Source organism: Scyliorhinus canicula, chromosome 20 (genome assembly GCF_902713615.1).
Source record: "Scyliorhinus canicula chromosome 20, sScyCan1.1, whole genome shotgun sequence".
NCBI classification, from domain to species: Eukaryota; Metazoa; Chordata; class Chondrichthyes; order Carcharhiniformes; family Scyliorhinidae; genus Scyliorhinus; species Scyliorhinus canicula.
Window position 1 is genome coordinate 26347995 of NC_052165.1, and position 18498 is coordinate 26366492.

Here is an 18498-nt window from a genome sequence, read left to right on the forward strand (position 1 = left end):
CATTCGGGTAGCTGATCAGCAGCTCCGTGTGCTGGGTAGCCGATATCTCCCGCCAGTCACAGTTCCAGCAGAGGATGCGCAAGGCACGCAGGAATTCTGCGAGTGATTGCCCAGGTCGTTGCCGTCTCGTGGTGAGGAGGTGCAGAGCATATACCTGGTTAACGGATTTCATGTATTGTCCTTTTAGCAGCGTTATTGCATCCGCTTACTGGGTGGGTGTCCCTGATGAGAAGAAAGACTCGTGGGCTCACCCGTGTGTGGAGGACCTGCTTCTTCTGGAGGTCTGTGAAGTCTTTGTTGATGGATGCGATGTACGCTTCAAAGCAGCTTAGCCAGTGTTCAAATGTTTCTGTAGCGTCGGCTGCTTGTGGGTCCAGTTCCAAGCGATCAGGCTTGAGTGATGAGTTCAACTTTAGGAGTTTAGTGTATTAAATTGATACACCGTCAATAACACATGACAAATGATGAACGTAACTGAGACTTTAATACACTAAACAGCAAGCCTCCTGCCTCTGGACCTGAACTGGGTCCGGAGGTGGAGACCTGCCACCTTTATACAGAAGCCAGAGGGGAGGAGCCACAGGCGTAGCCAGCCTGGACAAGCCCAGGATGCGCAATACAACACAATACATATAATGCAATAACGTGGTTTACCACAATTATCATCACCATTTACATTCCCTTTGTCTTTCATCATCCGCCCCCCCAACACGACAGCATAAATCTGATCCTATTTCCAATTCTCTCTAGCTTTGACAAAGAATCACCCAGACTAGAAATGTCAGCTCTCTTCTCTCTCCACAGAGACTGTCCTAACTGCGGAGATTGTTCAGCATTTTCTGTTTTTGTTTCACATTCCAGCATCCGCATTAATTTGCTTTTAAAAAAAAGTATTCAGGAATTTGCATATATAAACGAAACAAAAGGGCAGCACGGTGGCCTAGTGGTTAGCATAACCGCCTCACGGCGCTGAGGTCTCAGGTTCGATCCCGGCTCTGGGTCACTGTCCGTGTGGAGTTTGCACGTTCTCCCCGTGTCTGCGTGGGTTTCGCCCCCACAACCCAAAAATGTGCAGAGTAGGTGGATTGGCCGCGCTAAATTGCCCCTTAATTGGAAAAAATAATTGGCTAATCTAAATTTATAAAAAAAAATAAACGAAACAAATTAAAGCAGAAGTAAAATTATACAACGTAATAAATATTCAACACCCACTCCCCCTGTTATACCACCTCCTCCTGTCTTGCCTTCCCCATTTTATTCCCCTATCCCTCCATCCTCCCTTCCCCTTCTGCTGACACCTCAATCCTCCTTAATGAAGGTAGCCATGATGCGGAGATGTCGGCGTTGGACTGGGGTGATCACAGTAAGAAGTCTTACATCACCAGGTTAAAGTCCAACAGGTTTGTTTCAAACACTAGATTTCGGAACACTGCTCCTTCCTTCACCTGAGGAAGGAGCAGTGCTCCGAAAGCTAGTGTTTGAAACAAACCTGTTGGACTTTAACCTGGTGTTTTAAAAAAAAATGTTTTTATTCTCCATTTTCACATTTTCCTTCAAAATTTACACCCCACCAACAGGCAGTAAACAGTAACAAATACATCAACAACGGCCCCATCCTCCCACCACCCCAACCAACGGCCCACCTGCCAATATATGCATCAGATAAATCAAACCCTCCACGGTGGAAAAGGAAACAAAGGAGAAAAAGAGAAAGGAGTCCGGAATCGCCCAGGCTCACCATTAACCTATGGAGTCGCCCCCCCCCCCCCCCCGCACCCACCGGACGACACTCAATGCCATTCAACCTCCGAAAGAATACTGTAAGTGACACCCAAGAGTTGTAAAACCACCCCCCCAACTCCTCCCCTCCAATTCCTCTTGTAAAACTCCTCCCCCAACCTCGGTTCCTTCCCCCCAACTTTCCACCCCGGCTAGACCACTCGGACCCTGTTCTGCCAGGGTCCGATGGCCGCAGCCCCTCCCCCTACCTCACCCCCAATCATTGGCCGGCTTAAACCGGCCAGCGTGGAGGCCCCCGCCCGGGTCTCTTTCCCCCCTTGCCCGGCCCCAGGAAAAACCCAGAAGTCCCCTTTAGCTCACAAACCCCACATACACACCCACACCCCAAAGAACCTTCATTACAACTGAAAGTCCCATTTCTTCCCTTGTCCAAATATATACAACGTTGGCTCCTATAGCCCATTCATCAGCACGCAGTGAAACAAAAAAAAAGAAAAAATACAGTCATGAGGCTACATCGGTACATGACCATTTCTCAAATCTGCCACAGTCCTTCTGCCTTCGCAAACTCCTCCGCTGCATCCCCCGTCCCAAAATAAAAGTCCTTGAACTTGTATGTCACCCTCAGCTTCGCTGGATATACAATGCCGCCTTGCACCCTGCTAATGTACAGTGCCCTCTTCACCCGGCTGAAGGCAGCCCACCTCCTCGCCAGCTCCACTGTGAAGTCCTGGTATACACGTATACCAGCTCTAGCCCACTGCACCACCCGCTTCTGCTTAGCCCAGCACAGGACCTTCTCCTTTACACTGTACCTACGGAAGCACAGAGTCACTACTCTTGGCTGCTCACTCGCCTTAGGTACAGGCCTCCACCACCGATGAGCCTGATCCAGCTCATATCAGAAGGGATCCTACCCCTCCTCCAATAGTTCCGCCAACATCGCGGCAAAATACTCAGTCGGCCTCGGGCCTTCCACTCCTTCGGGCAGCCCCACAATCCTCAAATTCTGTCGCCTGGATCTGTTTTCCAGGTCTTCCATTTTGCCTCACAGATCCTTGTTGATCTCTATCACCTTCCGCACCTCCTTCCCCATCGAGGTAAGTTGATCACTGTACTGCAGTAATGTCTCTTCCACTTCCTCCAGCGCCTCGCCTTGCTCCCGCACCTCCACCACTGCGCTCGCCACCGCCGTCCTCACCGGGGTAATCGCCTCCACCAGCACTTTCAAAACCGCCCCATCTCCTTCCTCATTGCTTCCATATGTTTTGTAAACTGCCTTTTGACTTCCATGGCCATCACCTTAGTTATTTCTTCAGCCGTAAGCAATGCGGCCTCCCCTGGTGCTCCAGCCTCCATTTTCTTTACTGACCCCGCGGTGACCTTTCCACTCCCGTCGGACTTTCAGCCGCTTTTTTCACGGCCGTTTTTTGCTGGTCTTGGACATTTCCTCCCCCTGTGCTGTCTCCCGACTTTTGCTGCCTCTGCTGCCCTTAGGACCGGGCGTTACCCCCCGACAATGCCGTTCCCGAGCCGGACTTTAACCTGGCGTTGTAAGACTTCTTACTATGCTCCTTAAAGAAGTCAATGAACAGCTTCCACCTCCGAGAGAATCTATCAACCGACCCTCTCAAGACGTGACCTTCTCCAGCCTCAGGAATTCCGCCAGATCGTTCACACGGACCCACGCTTTCGGCAACTCCAAGTCCCACCATCCAAGCAAGATGCTCTGAATCGACCACCTCTGCCAGCAATGCCCTATCCAACAATAATAAGTCAATCCGGGAGTACATCCTGTACACATGGGAGAAATATGAAAATGCCTTTGCCCTCGGCCTCCCAAACCTCCACGGGTCCACCCCACCCCCATACGCTCCATAAACCCCTTCAGCTTCTTCGCCACTGCCAACGCATTCACCGACCACCCCCGCCCATCAACCATATCCCTTCTTGGGCCAGCCCTCGGCCTGTGTCACGCGACCATCCCGGCCCACCCTCGGATGTCCACCATCATCTCTCCTTTTCCAACTGCGCCACAACAGTCACACCCTTGTCAGCCCCCCCACAAACAAAACAACAGCCCCATTCCCCTTCACTGCACCTACCTCCTGACCACCCCCCACTGTGCTCCCGTTAACTAGCCCACCAGCTAGCAAGGCCTCCTAACCTGCTGCCCCGTCATTTCCTCTCCCTCCCCATTCACACTCCCCCAAGAAATAAAGAAACAGAATAAGGTGCACTCATTCTTGATGCTCCCTAAACACCCCACCACTAAACCCACCAAAGCATTTCAAAAGGGGAAAAGTTTTCCAAGAACAAATAAAACCTCCTCACAACTCCACAAAAGTTAATTTTCCTCCTTCTTCTGCCAGTCCATTGTCTCTCAGAAACTCCATCGCCTCCTCTGGCGGACCAAAATAATATTCTCGATTCTGGAAAGCCGCCCATAGGCGGGCCAGGTACAGCACTCCAAACTTCACCCCCTTCTCGAAGAGGGCAGCCTTGACCCGATTAAACCCGGCCCTCCTCTTTGCCAGTTCTGTGCCCAGGTCCTGGTATATCGCAGCTCGATCCCATCCAAGGTGCACTTCCTCGTCTGCCTCGCCCACCGCAGAATCTTCGCTTTGTCCAAGAAGCGGTGCTGTCGCACCACCATCGGCCTTGGCGAGTCGTCCTCACCAGCGGCCCGTGCACTCGGTCGGCCTCCAGAGGCCGGTCGAAGGCCCCCTGCCCCATCATCCGCTCCAACATATTGGCCACATTCGTTCCTGCCTCCGCTCCTTCGATGCCTTCGGGCATTCCCACGATCCTAAAATTTGGCTTCTGGAGCTGCTCTTCAGATTGTCCACCTTTTCCTTCAGCCTCTTTTGGGTCTCCCACATCACCCCCACCTCGGCCGCCAACGAGACCAACTGCTCCTCGCGCTCCCCCACCGCCTCGTCCACTTTCTGGATCGCCCGGCCCTCGGACTCTAGCCGCTGCTCCACTCTCACGATACCTGCTTTGAGCGACTCCACCACCATGGCCAGGACCTCCAGGGCCTTCCTCCTCTGCTGACTGAACTTAGTGTTTAAAAAGCCCACCAGCTGCTCGATTTAAAAAAAAATTATTGTACCCATTTCATTTTTTCCAATTAAAGGGCAATTTAGCGTGGCTAATCCACCCACCATGAACATTTTTAGGTTGTGGGGGGCGAAACCCACGCTAACACGGGGAGAATGTGCAAACTCCATACGGACAGTGACCCAGAGCCTGGATCGAACCTGGGACCTCGGCGCCATGAGGCAGCAGTGCTACTCACTGTGCCACCGTGCTGCCCCACTAGTTGCTCGATTGACCATTGGGCGGGCAGAACACGCCCTTTACCCTCTGCCATCTTATCTTGTGGCGCACGACAAAGACTCTCCTGCTCCAATTGCCCCTTCTTCTTGACACACTCTTAGTTCATGGATTCATCCACCCACCATACCAAAGGAGTTACACTTTCTCCTGGAACTCCTACACCTCTATCCATCCAAACCTCTCACCCCTCAGACGGGGCAAGGACCGAAAAATCCCACCTTGAGAGGGAGCTACCAACTGTGTGACCGCTCACTCCATGGTCGCTACCAGGAGCCGCAGTCATTTGCTTTTAACTGAAGAATCCTGCTTTGGACATCATGAAGTAGGCTTCATAACCTGGAGTTTGTGCTGTGGGTGGCACAGCGGCATGGTGGCACAGTGGTTAGCACTGCTGCCTCACACACAAGGGACCAGGGTTCAATTCCGGCCTCAGGTGACTGTCAGTGTGGAGTTTGCACATTCTCCCCGTGTCTGCGTGGGTTTCCTCCGGTTTCCTCCCACCGTCCAAAGATGTGCAGGTTAAGTGGATTGGCTACTTAGTGTCCAGGGATGTGCAGGTTAGCTTATGGGGTTACTGGGGAGTGGATATGGGTAGAATGCTCATGGGTTGGTGCAGACCTGATGGGCCAAATGGCCTCCTCCCACATAGGGATTCTATGATTTGTATATTTATAGTATTTTCAGTGATTCCTTACCAGCAGCCTGGCAGCTGAGCAGCGGCACTTTAAGAAAATGCTTGCACGACGTCATTGGCCGCGTGCACGGGTAACTGGGTAGTGTAACATTGCAACCAGCAGTGCTGACATCTCCTGAATAAAGCTCTTAGTTTGTGTTGATTGTCCATGGCCTCCTACAATCAATCCTGTGAACACCACGGTGTGTCAACAGCAAGTCTTCATTAACAACTGATAACAATGTATATATTTACAGAAGAGGGTCCAGGTGTGCAGCTGACTCCAGTCTAGGGGTGCAATTTTCACAATATTGCAGTGTTGGATTAGCCAAGAAAACTGTGTGAAATTCTCCGGCTTCAGAGATGCCTTTTCACACCTGATTTAACAACACTGCAATTTCAAAGTGTGGACAAGGATCACACAGCCAACTGGAGGCACATACTGGCAAGGCTGGGATTCTGAAATTAGGTGCCAGGCGGTGGCATGGCAGTGGTTAGCACTGTTGCCTCAAGGTACTTAGGGCCCGGGTTCGTTTCCGGCCCCGGGTCACTGTTCTTGTGGAGTTTTCTCATTCTCTCTTTTAAAAAAATAAATTTAGAGTAGAGGGGGAGGTGTCAGATATCTACCGGGAGTTGATGGAGTGGGAGGGAGCCCTGGTGGGGGACATTAAACGTAAATGGGAGGCGGACCAGGGAGGGGGAGGTGGGGGCCGCGATATGGGTAGAGGCCTTGCGGAGGATGAATGTGTTCTCGTCATGTGTGAGGTTAAGCCTCATATAGTTTAGAGTGGTGCATAGAGCTCATATGACGGTGGCAAGGATGAATAGGTCTTTGCGGGGGTAGAGGACAGGTGTGGGCGGTGCGTGGGGGACCCGCGAATCACATCCACACGTGGGCATGTCGGAAACTGAGGGAATTCTGGCAGAGGTTCGCGGGCATGATGCCTGACGTGCTGGCTGTGGAGGTGGTTCCGAATCCAGAGCTAGCAATATTTGGGGTGACGGAAGACCTAGGAATCCAGAGAGGCCGATGTTTTGGCCTTTGCCTCCCTGATAGCGCGGAGACGGGGCTCGGAGCCGCCGGAGTGGGTGAGCGACCTGGCAGAATTGCTGAGGCTAGAGAAGGTCAAGTTCACTTTGAGGGGGTCAGCAGGGGGGTTCACCCGGAGGTGGAAACCGTTTATTGATTTTTTTAAGGAGGATTGAGGGGTTAACGGGGGTTGGGGGGGTTAAGGGGGAAGGCGGGAGGTGATGTAGGGTTGGCGTCAGGGTGGCAGGTGGGGTGTGGTCGTTCATTGAGTTGTTCTGTTGTTCGTCTGATTTTTTTGTGTATATATGTGAAAATGCCTTGAATAAAATATTTTCTGAAAGAAAAGTTTAATCACAGTTAACTCGTGGAGAGCTGACAACTTTAGTTATTCCTGTCACTCTTGCTTAGAACAGTGGAAAATCAGCGAACAGACAAGCATCAAATGAAATGAAAATCGCTTATTGTCACAAGTAGGCTTCAAATGAAGTGACTGTGAAAAGCCCCTAGCTTTCGATTTTATGCTGTTTTTAATAAAAATATGTAATTTTATCTAACAGAAGACTGTCACTGAAGAAGAGCAAGAACAAAATGATCTGAAATGTGGGCTGTTCAAAATCTGTCAGTACTAGCCTGTGATTAGTGACAAATTGTATCAGATGAGACGGTTGTCAACCTATCCCCCTCCATACAATCCTGTAGCAAGAGCTCAAATTTGCTTCTGAACAATGGCAAGCTGATCGGAGGATGGGGCTGAAACCCATTATTATCTAGGTTGTAAGTGATTGCTTCAACACGTATTACTGGGTTGTCAGTATGGCTTCCATGCTGTTCCTTTCCTCTCCCACCCACCCTACTCAAAAAGAAATCCCTCACAATAGCATATCATATTTTTCAAGTAAACACAATTATTCTGAAGAGGTTAGAGATAGAAAACTAATGAATGCAGCAGATGTTGAATTTAAACTGATTGGATACATGAATAATAGCAAACCATCAAAGGTCTAGTAAATTCTCAATGCTCAATTGTGATGCATATCAATGAATATAGAACATAGAACAGTACAGCACAGAACAGGCCCTTCGGCCCTCAATGTTGCGCCGAGCCATGATCACCCTACTCAAACCCACGTATCCACCCTATACCCGTAACCCAAAACCCCCCCCCCCTTAAACCTTACTTTTATTAGGACACTACGGGCAATTTAGCATGGCCAATCCACCTAACCCGCACATCTTTGGACTGTGGGAGGAAACCGGAGCACCCGGAGGAAACCCACGCACACAGGGGGAGGACGTGCAGACTCCACACAGACAGTGACCCAGCCGGGAATCGAACCTGGGACCCTGGAGCTGTGAAGCATTCATGCTAACCACCATGCTACCCTGCTGCCCCATGGGGGCAGAGAAGTTTGGATCTTAATTGAATTGGATTCAAACCATTTCAGTATCTCAATCCATAGAAGATCAAATCCATCTGTGAAGAAGATAATCAAGAGCTTGAGCATTTAACACTTTTAATGTGAGTCTATATGTTTTTTTTAAATTTAGAGTACCCGATTCATTTATTTGCCCAATTGAGGGGCAATTTAGCGTGGCCAATTCAACTACCCTGCATATCTTTGGGTTGTGGGGGCGAGGCCTACGCAGACACGGGGAGAATACGGAAACTCCACACGGACAGTGACCCGGAGCCGGGATCGAACCCGTGTCCTCAGCGCCCTGAGGCAGCAGTGCTAACCCACTGCGCCATTATGCTGCTGGGCGTGTCTCTATGTTGCATTAGTTCAGGACAACAGTTTGGTGGAACTTATTCATTAAAAAAAAAATTTAGAGTACCCAATTGATTTTTTCCAATTAAAGGGCAATTTAGTGTGGACAATCCACCTACCCTGCAGATCTTTTGGGTTGTGGGGGCGAAACCCACGCAAACACGGTGATAATGTGTGAACTCCACACGGACAGTGACCCGGAGCCAGAATCGAACCCAGACCCGCAGTGCCGTGAGGTGGGAGTGCTAACCACTGCGCCATCATGCCATCGGTGTGTCTATATGTTGCATTTTTTCATGACAACAGTTTGGTGGGCAGCACGTTGGCACAGTGGTTAGCACTGCTGCCTACGGTGCTGAGGACCCGGGTTCGAATTCCGGCCCTGGGTTACTGTCCGTGTGACGTTCTCCCCGTGCCTGCATGGGTTTCACCCCCACAACCCAAAGATGTGCAAGTTAGGTGGATTGACCATGCTAAATTGCCCCTTAATTGGAAAAAAATAATTGGGTACTCTAAATTTATTTAAAAATGAAAACAAAATGACAACAGTTTGGTGGAGCTTATTCATGCTCACATATATACAGTTGGCAGATGTATTAGGGTGTCTAGCTTGGTTTCTGTACCTCTTAAACTAGTGGCAGTGAAGTCAGTTGTAGGATAGTGATTGCTGTTCTGGATGTGAATCAAATCAGAGCAGAACAGGGATTGAACGTCGGGCATTCTTGGTCCAGTCTAGCTGTAATGGCTTCAAATGTACACTCAGTTCTTACTCACTTGCTGCAAGTGATCAATCAGACTTCATTTGAAATTAAATGTATTATGAAAACACATAATCGGAAAAGTGGAGACTCCAGCCTCCCAATGATAAAGTCAAAGTGCCTACACACTTTTTGTCACTAAAACTTTTATGTCTTAAAGCTAGAGCATTCTCGAATGTATTTAGAAGTAACACTTAGAAATTGAATAGCGAGTTTAGAACTGAATGTCCTAGTATTGTCTTATTTCATTTACTAATTTTTGTTGTTGTTGTTACTGAGTCAGATGGCTAGTTTTTTTGTTCCCTGTTCAAGTGACGGAAAGAAGGAACTTGCAGTTACTGAATTAGTGCATTACCACGTCTCTGAAAAGTCACAAAACACTCAGGAACAATTAATTACTGTTGTGTAAATCAACACTCCACCTGTTTTGCACAAAAAATGCCCTCCAAAACAGAAACGGTAAGAATGACTAGTTGACCCATGTTCAATAAATGTGAGCCATTCATTTATAATTTAGTATCACTGTGATTTGTAGGGTTCAGAAGATACAAGGCTGTGTATTTACTAATTTAGCCATTGGAGTAACTCCGTCAAACAGGAATTTCTAACACTTTTCCTTTAGCTCTTTTAGTTTAACACCAATTCTTCCGGATGTCATGATATGCAGACACACACATAATGATATACAGACAGGCAGTTTATGGACACAGAGGGCAGGATATGATCAATAAGCAGGCAGGACACTCAGGGGTGGGATCTGACTATAAAAGAGGCACTCACACAACGCCTCTTTCCACTGATGAACATTTAGAGAATCAGTCAAGGGTGTTGTTACAATCTCACACCTCCGCCATGTGGCTAAGAGCTAGTCTGGTTCAGACAGACACAGTAGCCAAATTTAAGTTAGCAGAGAGTCGAACTCACAGAGAACTGTGCTAACTGTGCTATTAGTTCAATAAACCTGATTGAACTAACGTCAAGGTCTGGAGTATCTTTTTGATCTCAGCTGCATCCAGTTGCAGCCAGTGTTAGACCAGTGTAACTAACACGAGACTATTAATTTAAGGTGGTTTACCTCAGTCCGTTCCGTGACGACTGTATTCCGGCGCTATGGAGAGGATTCAGGCTCCTCACCAGCTCAGGACCTCCGGCAATCTCAGTGCCAACTGGCGGATATTCAAGCAAACGTTTCTGCTGTACATCGAAGCCTCTCGATCAGTGTACCTAACACAACACCGGATACAAAAAACAAAATACAAAACAACATTAAACAGTAAACAGGTCAAATAGAGCGAAATCGCCCGGCATTTCACCATTGCAAAGAAACAGACCAAAACTGAACCATGAACAGTCCGCAAAGCACAAGAACCGTAAATACACAAAGAGAAGGCACCGTGCCATGCACACAGGCTCCAATAGATAATATATCATTGGCAGGATTCTCCGCTCCCAAGACTAAGTGCCCATGCCGTCATGAACAGGGCCTGGGCACGACCTATTCTGTCCCCACAGGGGGCCAGCACGGCGCTGGAGCGGTTCACGCTGCTCCAGCATCCGCCGAGCCAACCCGCGCATGCGCAATTGGGGCAGCCCAATCCTGCGCATGCGCAATTGGGCCGCGCCATCCTGTGCATGGTAGGGAACCTCTTACACGCGCCGGCCCCTCACCAACATAGCGCCGGTGTTCTGGGGCCACCCGCGGAAGGAGGTAGGCCCAGGGGAGAGACCCCATCGGAAGCCCCCCCCGGTGAAGCAGACCCCCCCCCAGCGTTCCCGCAGAATTCCCGCCGGCAGTGACCAAGGGTGGACGGCGCCGGCGGGACCCTGTCGTGTCGTTGCGGCCGCTCGGCCCATCCAGGCTGGAGAATCGCTGCTTGCCATTTGCGGCGGTCCTCCGAGTTGCCCGGCACGAATTGCGCGGTGCTGGTTTTGGGGGGGGGGGGGGGAGGGGTGGGAGAATCGCGTGCGGGTGTCGGGGCGGCGTGGTGCGATTCACGCGGCGCCCTGGCGAGTCTCCAACCCGGCGTGAGGGGGTGGGGGGGGGGGGGGGGGGGGAGTATCCCGCCCCACATTTTCCTTTAACATTGGGAGGCTGGGGTCTAAATATACAGTGATCACTTGTTTTCACGTGACACCAATACATTTAATTTAAAATAAAGTCTCATTGGCGGAAGGTGTATGGGACCGTGTGTAAATTTGAAGTTACCGTCTGTGTATCTGGTATAAGTATAACCTGATGGTTGGAAATACAGTCACTGTAAGACGATAAGGTGATATAAGTTTCATTTCACTGTGCCAGGGAGCAATTGTGGGCAAGATGCCTATTTCTTTTTAAGATCACAAATTGAATACGTTTCTGAAAATGTCAGTTTAGAAACACTGGACTTGCTGAGTAATACGAGAACTTTAAATAAATAATTTTGCATATATTTAATTTGTTGTGTTTGTATTCGGGGGTGGGGGGAGTTACAGGAAAACGTCTATATTTACACCACACGCAGATATATCTGGTCGCCACTCCCGGTGTATTTTTGAAATTGTGCGCAGTGGTTAAGAGAGTTAGCAGCTCTTTCCAGAATAACGAGACCAGGATGCCTTCTGCTGGTAACACTTTAACTTATTACCTACTAGAAAATTGCTTTCCTTTTGAACTTCGAAACTGTTTTAAAAAAGTTGCATTCCATGTGTGGGTTTGACGCACTGTTGCACACAGCTTGGCCTTTGTAATTATTGTTGGGCTGGTAAAACTGGCTCAGCCGCTTTCCCATCTCACTGCTTGGTATTGACACTCCGCATCCTCCTCTTGTGGCCGGCATTGTTTACAGCAGCCTAGGGAAGCAGCCATAAACTCCTGTCTCAGCTCACATCACTTTTGCTTTTTAGTCGAGAGTTTTAATGTTAATCTTGAGTGCAGGGAAGCATAAGGAGACCACTTCTGTAAAGGTGGGGCTGTGTCTTGAGGAAAGTGTAGACAGTAGTATTAAACCTGCTATATATCCTGCGTCATTGTAGGTGGGCAATTTTCCATTTATTGTAAATATTTTGGAGTTCACGTTCGCCTGTGTGGATTGTTTAGATAGTGGATGCTATTTAAATAAGTGGAAAGTTTCTGATTTTAAAAGAATGCATTGTTGTGCTGGCTGTTATTTAAATTGTGTGGAATGTACAGATGAAAGTGACTGGAATTTCCCACCCAAGGTTTCTGCAATCAGGAACAGCGATTGGTCACTCCTGCAGCCCGTAAGAATTACCCTTTCAGTAGGTAACAAATGACAGTCTCTCCAGATTTACTTTGCAGCCTGTTTGCCATTGAACACACATGTTATTAAAAACCATTCAGTCACCATTAAGATAATTGCTAAACCCCGGGGGGGAGCAACCAGGATCGAGAACCTCCCTCAGCTGGGCTTCAAGGACACTGTTCATTATGAAACGTAACTTTAACATGGTGATGCAACTTTGATGAGCAGCACAGCAGGTGAATATCCAATTGTTTTTCCGTAGACAACTTACTCAACCGCTAATTCATCTCTCTTTCCCCACAGACTGCAGGTTGAAAGGACGGCCCATGTGTATGAGGATGGGTAAAGCATTTCGTTATTATTTCCAACATCCATGGAGTCGGCTGCTTGTTGCCTACTTGGTGACTTTCTTCAACTTCCTTATTTTTGCTGAAGATCCCATTTCCCACAGTCAGACTCCCGCCAATGTAATTGTGGTTGGAAACTGCTTCTCCTTCCTAGCAAATAAGTACCCTGGAGGAGGGTGGAGCTTCTTGAAAGTGCTACTGTGGCTACTAGCTATTATTACTGGCCTTGTTGTAGGAAAGTTCCTCTTCCATCAGCGGATGTTTGGTAAGTCACAATTGAGTCACCTTTTGAACACTGCACAGTTGCTATGGAAACCATTTCATTTTATTTTCTGTTCCTAGGTTTTATTAATTAAAACCGACAAGCATTCTTTCTTTTCATATTCATCATTCAAAATGTTGGCATTTTAACTTGACTAAAGTCCGTTCCTTGGGTATTAAGTTTAGTTTATGGGATGGATTTAAAGTGCATTTATGGGTCAATCCTAGTTGAATGCTCTAATGATCAATTTACATACTGTGTGCTTTAATCAACCCCAATTATTGGGTCAGATGTTGCACCTCCACTGTAAGGAGCCAGCAGCAGGTAACCTCCCCAACCCTGATCCACTCATCCCCTGGCACAACTTTGTGATGATGGGATTGCAGGCTTTCTTCAGTTCCTTCTCACAGTAACTTCATTGCAGTGTTAATGTTAACCCACTTGTAACAATAAAGACTATTATTCTGCTCATGTTCAGATCCATCCCTTTTCACGAGTCGATGGTTCTTGTCGAACCAGATGATAAACTTAATTCAAGATGTAATGAAAACTGACAGCAGAACCCGGCAGATTTCCTTTTGCCAAGTTTACTCCCCCTATGCTTTCACCTTTCAAAAGGCAGCTTGAAAGGTGATTAGGGAGTTTCTTTTCAGGCCAACATAAAGGCCAAAGCATTGTACAAACTTAATTAAATTCCTGGGTTGTTTAGGATGCTGGGAGAATATTCCCTTTTAAAATAAAATCTGAATACGAAAAGGCACATTATAAAAAGAAAAAGCCCAGACCTGTATAAATGTTACTTTGATTTGGTGCTGCATTTTCTATGTCAATATTTGTATTTTAACTAAACTTTTGCCAGACTTATTTCATTGCAATGGCAAGAGGCACATACTCTTTGAACCAAAATCACATGGTATTGGCTATGGTATTGGTTTAATTTATTGAAGTGTATTCTTGAGCCATGCTGACATGAATCATTTAAAAGGTCTGAAAAAGTTGGCCATCTTTCAGTTATATAGTATCCAGAAAGTTCAACAGTTTACCATGATAGCTTCAAAAATAAAGTCCAACTTGTTCTGAAGTTTCCTGTTTATTCCACCACATTTCTGAGTGGGCCAGTGTATGTATACATGAGTTTAATATCAGCAAACGATGTGTAGACTTATTATCTTGTCACTATTGCAGGAACATAGCAGTCTCAGTTCTGTCACTTGCAAAGCCCCTTTTAATGACTTGGTGCATGTACAACAGGAAGGGATAACAAGTTACCTGCTGTGACTCAAATGCTTATCTGTGCACAAGGGATGGTTTCAAAATTAGAGGGAAAGTGTCTGGCTGTACAGTTATGAAACATTTATTTAAATACCATGGTCTGGGATTCTTTGCTTTGGGAAGGAGTGGAATTTCTGTCCACCCTTTAAAACCAGCCCCACCAGCAACCTCCAATTCCCAGGTATCATAGAACATACAGTGCAGAAGGAGGCCATTTGGCCCATCGAGTCTGCACTGACTCACTGAAGCCCTCACTTCCACCCTATCCCTTAACCCAATTACCCCATCTAACCTTTTTTGGACACTATGGGCAATTTATCATGGCCAGTCCACCTAACCTGCACATCTTTGGACTGTGGGAGAAAACAGGAGCACCCGGAGGAAACCCACGCAGACACGGGGAGAATGTGCAGACTCAACACAGTTAGTGACCCAAGCTGGGAATCGAACATGAGACCCTGGCACTGTGAAGACACAGTGCTAGCCACTTGTGCTACCGTCATTTATTTGTAGATGCCCAAGTTCCAGCGCTAACATCAGGAAGCATTTCTTCACTTGGTTTATGCTGATGTCACTTGTCCTGCCGATATTGTTCAAACCAACTAATTAATTTAGATATCTTTAATGTCTCCACTCATTTCACTCCTTTCCTGACCTTTCTTCTGACACTCGAGATAAACCTCCATGGTTTGTCAGTAGTGTGGTGAATTCATACTGTATTGTAATTCACACTGTATTGCATTGCATTGTATTATGTCCTTGTGGGCTCTGTATGTGAGCTGTTGCGCGGCTCTGCCCATAGGGGGAGATGAGGAGCTTGTACAGGGCTCCACCCCTGGCTCCGCCCATGGCCCCTCCTGCTACCGGAAGTATAAAGTGCTGCAGCCGTGAGCCTGCTCTCAGTTCTTCTGGTCGCAGGCAGGCTCAGCTGTAAGACTATTAAAACCACAGTTTACTTCCAATCGTGTCTCTAGTGAATTGATGGTCACATCAAGTAGTAATTGCAGAATTTAGATATTTTCCTTGTGCCTAGCTGACGAGAACTGAGCATAATATTCGAAGTGGGCCTGAGCAGCTTCAGTATGATGGCCTCATACCTGTGTGCAGTAGATTTAGTTATTTAGTGCACCATTCTGTTTCCTTTGTTAGTTCACATCCTGTAATGCCCGGATAGGCAAAATGTTAGGTCGACCATTGTTCCTTTGGCCTCTTTAACTTCTCTCTAGCTAGTTTAATCCCCTATGCTAATTGTGGAAGGATATTTGGCTTGGCAGGATTTTCTGTCTCCCGACCCGAAGAGTTGGTGGGGAATGCAACAACCCCACAAACATTTAACATATCAAGGAGCAGTGATTTAAAAAAAATAATAATAATAATTTAAACTACCCAACTTCTTTTCCAATTAAGGGGCAATTTAACATGGCAATTCACCGACCCTGCACTTCTTTGGGTTGTAGGGGGTGAGACCCATGCAGACCTGGGAAAATGTGCAAACTCCACATGGACAGTGACCTGGGGCTGGGATCGAGCCCAGGTCCTCGGTGCTGTGAGGCAGGAGTGCTAACCACTGTGCCAGCCCAGATTGACACTTTAATGTAGGAACAGCAGATTTTTTCACAACGCCCTAAGCTGCTCTTGCTCATGTATTTTTGCTTTGTTTGGCCCTTGTTCCGCACTGTAACCAATCACTGTTTAGCTCACTGGGCTAAATCGCTGGCTTTGAAAGCAGACCAAGGCAAGCCAGCAGCACAGCATTGAAAATACAGCACAGAACAGGCCCTTTGGCCCACGATGTTGTGCCGGACTTTTGTCCCAGATTAAGGACAAATTAATCTACACCCCATCATTCTACCGTAATCCATGTTGTTAAAAATTAATTTCACACAATTCGATTCCCGTTACAGCCTACCCGAACAGGTGCCGGAATGTGGCGACTAGGGACTTTTCACAGTAACTTCATTTGAAGCCTACTCGGGACAATAAGCCATTTTCATTTCATTTCATTTTCATCACTATTTGTCCATGCACTATTTGTCAATGTGCTCTGTTGATGATTTTTTTTGTCTACTGTATACGTTCCCTTGGCCGCAGAAAAATACTTTTCACTATATTTCGGTACATGTGACAATAAATCAATTAATCAATCCAAAGATTTATGAATGGATTTTTTTTCTCTCAGCATGTTTACACTTGCCTTTGTCTAGATGAGCGATAAATAACCTAGTGTGTACTGGGTGAATGGAAGGGGTATTGTAACATTTCTAAGATCTTTCAAAGTTGCCTTTCAAAAGGTTCCCGAATCTAGACTATGGTTCAGAGCACCACTGAGGGGACGGGAACGAGTAATAGAGAAGCTTTTTGTTGTGCAAAAATTGCGGGAGGATATATGAGCACCTTAATGATGCTGGCCAGATTGGGATTGCAGTGTGTGAGCTTGCTTCCTGCACCCTTGTACTGCATCTATGAAAATAGCCAGTGCCAGGAACTCCAGAATCGGTTCCCGTCTTCCATTTCTAAATTACCCTGGAGTCAGCCTGAAAATCCCGCCCCATAAAAATCAAGGCAATTATCCTTTCTTTTTGGAAATCTGTCCCTCCAAGGTCACATCCACGTAGGTGCTCTGCATCTTTGTTTCCTAATGATCAACTCCACTACTTGCCACACTGATTTAAGCCTGGAAATACACGGCGTGGCAAACAGTTTGTTCAAATAGGGAAACGGAGCTGAGGTTGAGGTCCATGAACTTTCATCAGAAGTGAACGAAATGGGTGATTTGTTAAGTACAGAGTCCTGGAGGAGGAGGGTGGGAGGATAGAACAAAAGGGGAATGTCGGGACTTCCGGTTGCGGCTATGACCAGCTAAGTCGCACATTTGGCAGCTCCTGCGACAAAGGTGTTTAAGGGCCGATTGGAGGGCCCCGACGGTACTGTAAAGACGAATCCCGGTGGGGGAAGGCTCCCTGAGGAGAGTGAGACCAACTTTATGGTCGGTACTCGGAGTGGGGCGACAAAAAAAGCGGCAGCAGCTCCCCGAAAAAAGCGGGGGAAGAGGACCAAAATGGCGGCCGGTGGCGCACTAGAAGATTGGAGAAAATGGGCGGAGGAGCAGCAGGCCGCTCTCCTCCGGTGTTTTACGGAGCTGAAAGTGGAACTCTTAGAGTCTATGAACGCGACGACCACAAGGCTGATGGGGGCCCAGGCGACCCAAGAGGCGTCGATAAGAGAGCTGCAGCAGGAGATGACTGCAAGGGAGGAGGAGGCCACGGTCCTCGTGGGAAAGGTGGAGGTGCACGAGGCACTCCACCTGAAATGGCAGAGCCGCTTTGAGGAGCTGGACACTCGAATGAGGCGGAAGAACTTGAGGATCCTGGGCCTAGCAGAAGGCCTGGAGGGGCCTGATCTCCCGAAATATGTAGCGGAGATGCTGAGCTCCCTGATGGGAGAGGGGGCCGGTCCATCGCCTCTGGAGCTGGAAGAAGCATATCGGGTCATGGCTAGGCGGCCTAGGGCGAACGAGCCCCCGAGGGCGGTGCTGGTGCGATTCCAGCGTTTCTGTGATCGGGAGAAAGTGCTGAGGTGGGCCAAGAGGGAGAAAAGCAGCAAATGGGAGAATTCGACGGTGCGGATATATCAGGACTGGAGTGCGGAGGTGGCAAAGCGGCGGGCCCGGTTTAACCGGACGAAGGCGGTGCTGCACGCAAAGAGGATCAAGTTCGGAATGCTGCAGCCAGCGCGCTTGTGGGTCACCTACAAGGACCAGCACCATTACTTTGAGACCCCAGAGGAGGCATGGACTTTTGTTCGGGAGGAAAAGCTGGACCTGAACTAGAACTTGGGAACGCCGGCGGTTGAGGCCGCCCGAGTACCCTTGACTGATCAAGTGGCCCATGTCTTTCTTAGGCCAGGTCGGAACTTGGTTAAAGTTGATGGATCGTTTGGTTTCTTTGAAACTTGTGTTATGGGGGGTTTCTTTGTTCCTTTTTGTGTGTCTCTTCCCGTTGCCAACTTCCCTTAATTATTGTTGTTGTAGGGGGGGCTTTTTTACTGTTTTTTGATCTGTTCT

The 18498-nt window shown here is 48.0% G+C and overlaps 1 protein-coding gene across 4 annotated transcripts in view; it reads left to right on the forward strand.

Annotated features, from left to right (window-relative positions):
* tmem117 (transmembrane protein 117) overlaps nt 1-18498 on the forward strand; it is a 410204-nt gene that overhangs the window by 43649 nt on the left and 348057 nt on the right. Inside the window, exons 1-2 of one of the 4 annotated variants that reach the window (XM_038780447.1) lie at nt 9685-9771; nt 12858-13166. The exons of 1 other annotated variant lie outside the window; for it this stretch is intronic. In XM_038780447.1, the coding sequence (XP_038636375.1) occupies nt 12881-13166 (286 nt within the window). In that variant the 5' untranslated portion in view covers nt 9685-9771; nt 12858-12880. Of the gene's footprint in view, nt 1-9684; nt 9772-12635; nt 12791-12857; nt 13167-18498 lie in introns of those variants that run through there. 2 more of the 4 variants (XM_038780446.1, XM_038780445.1) reach the window with 2 other exon arrangements.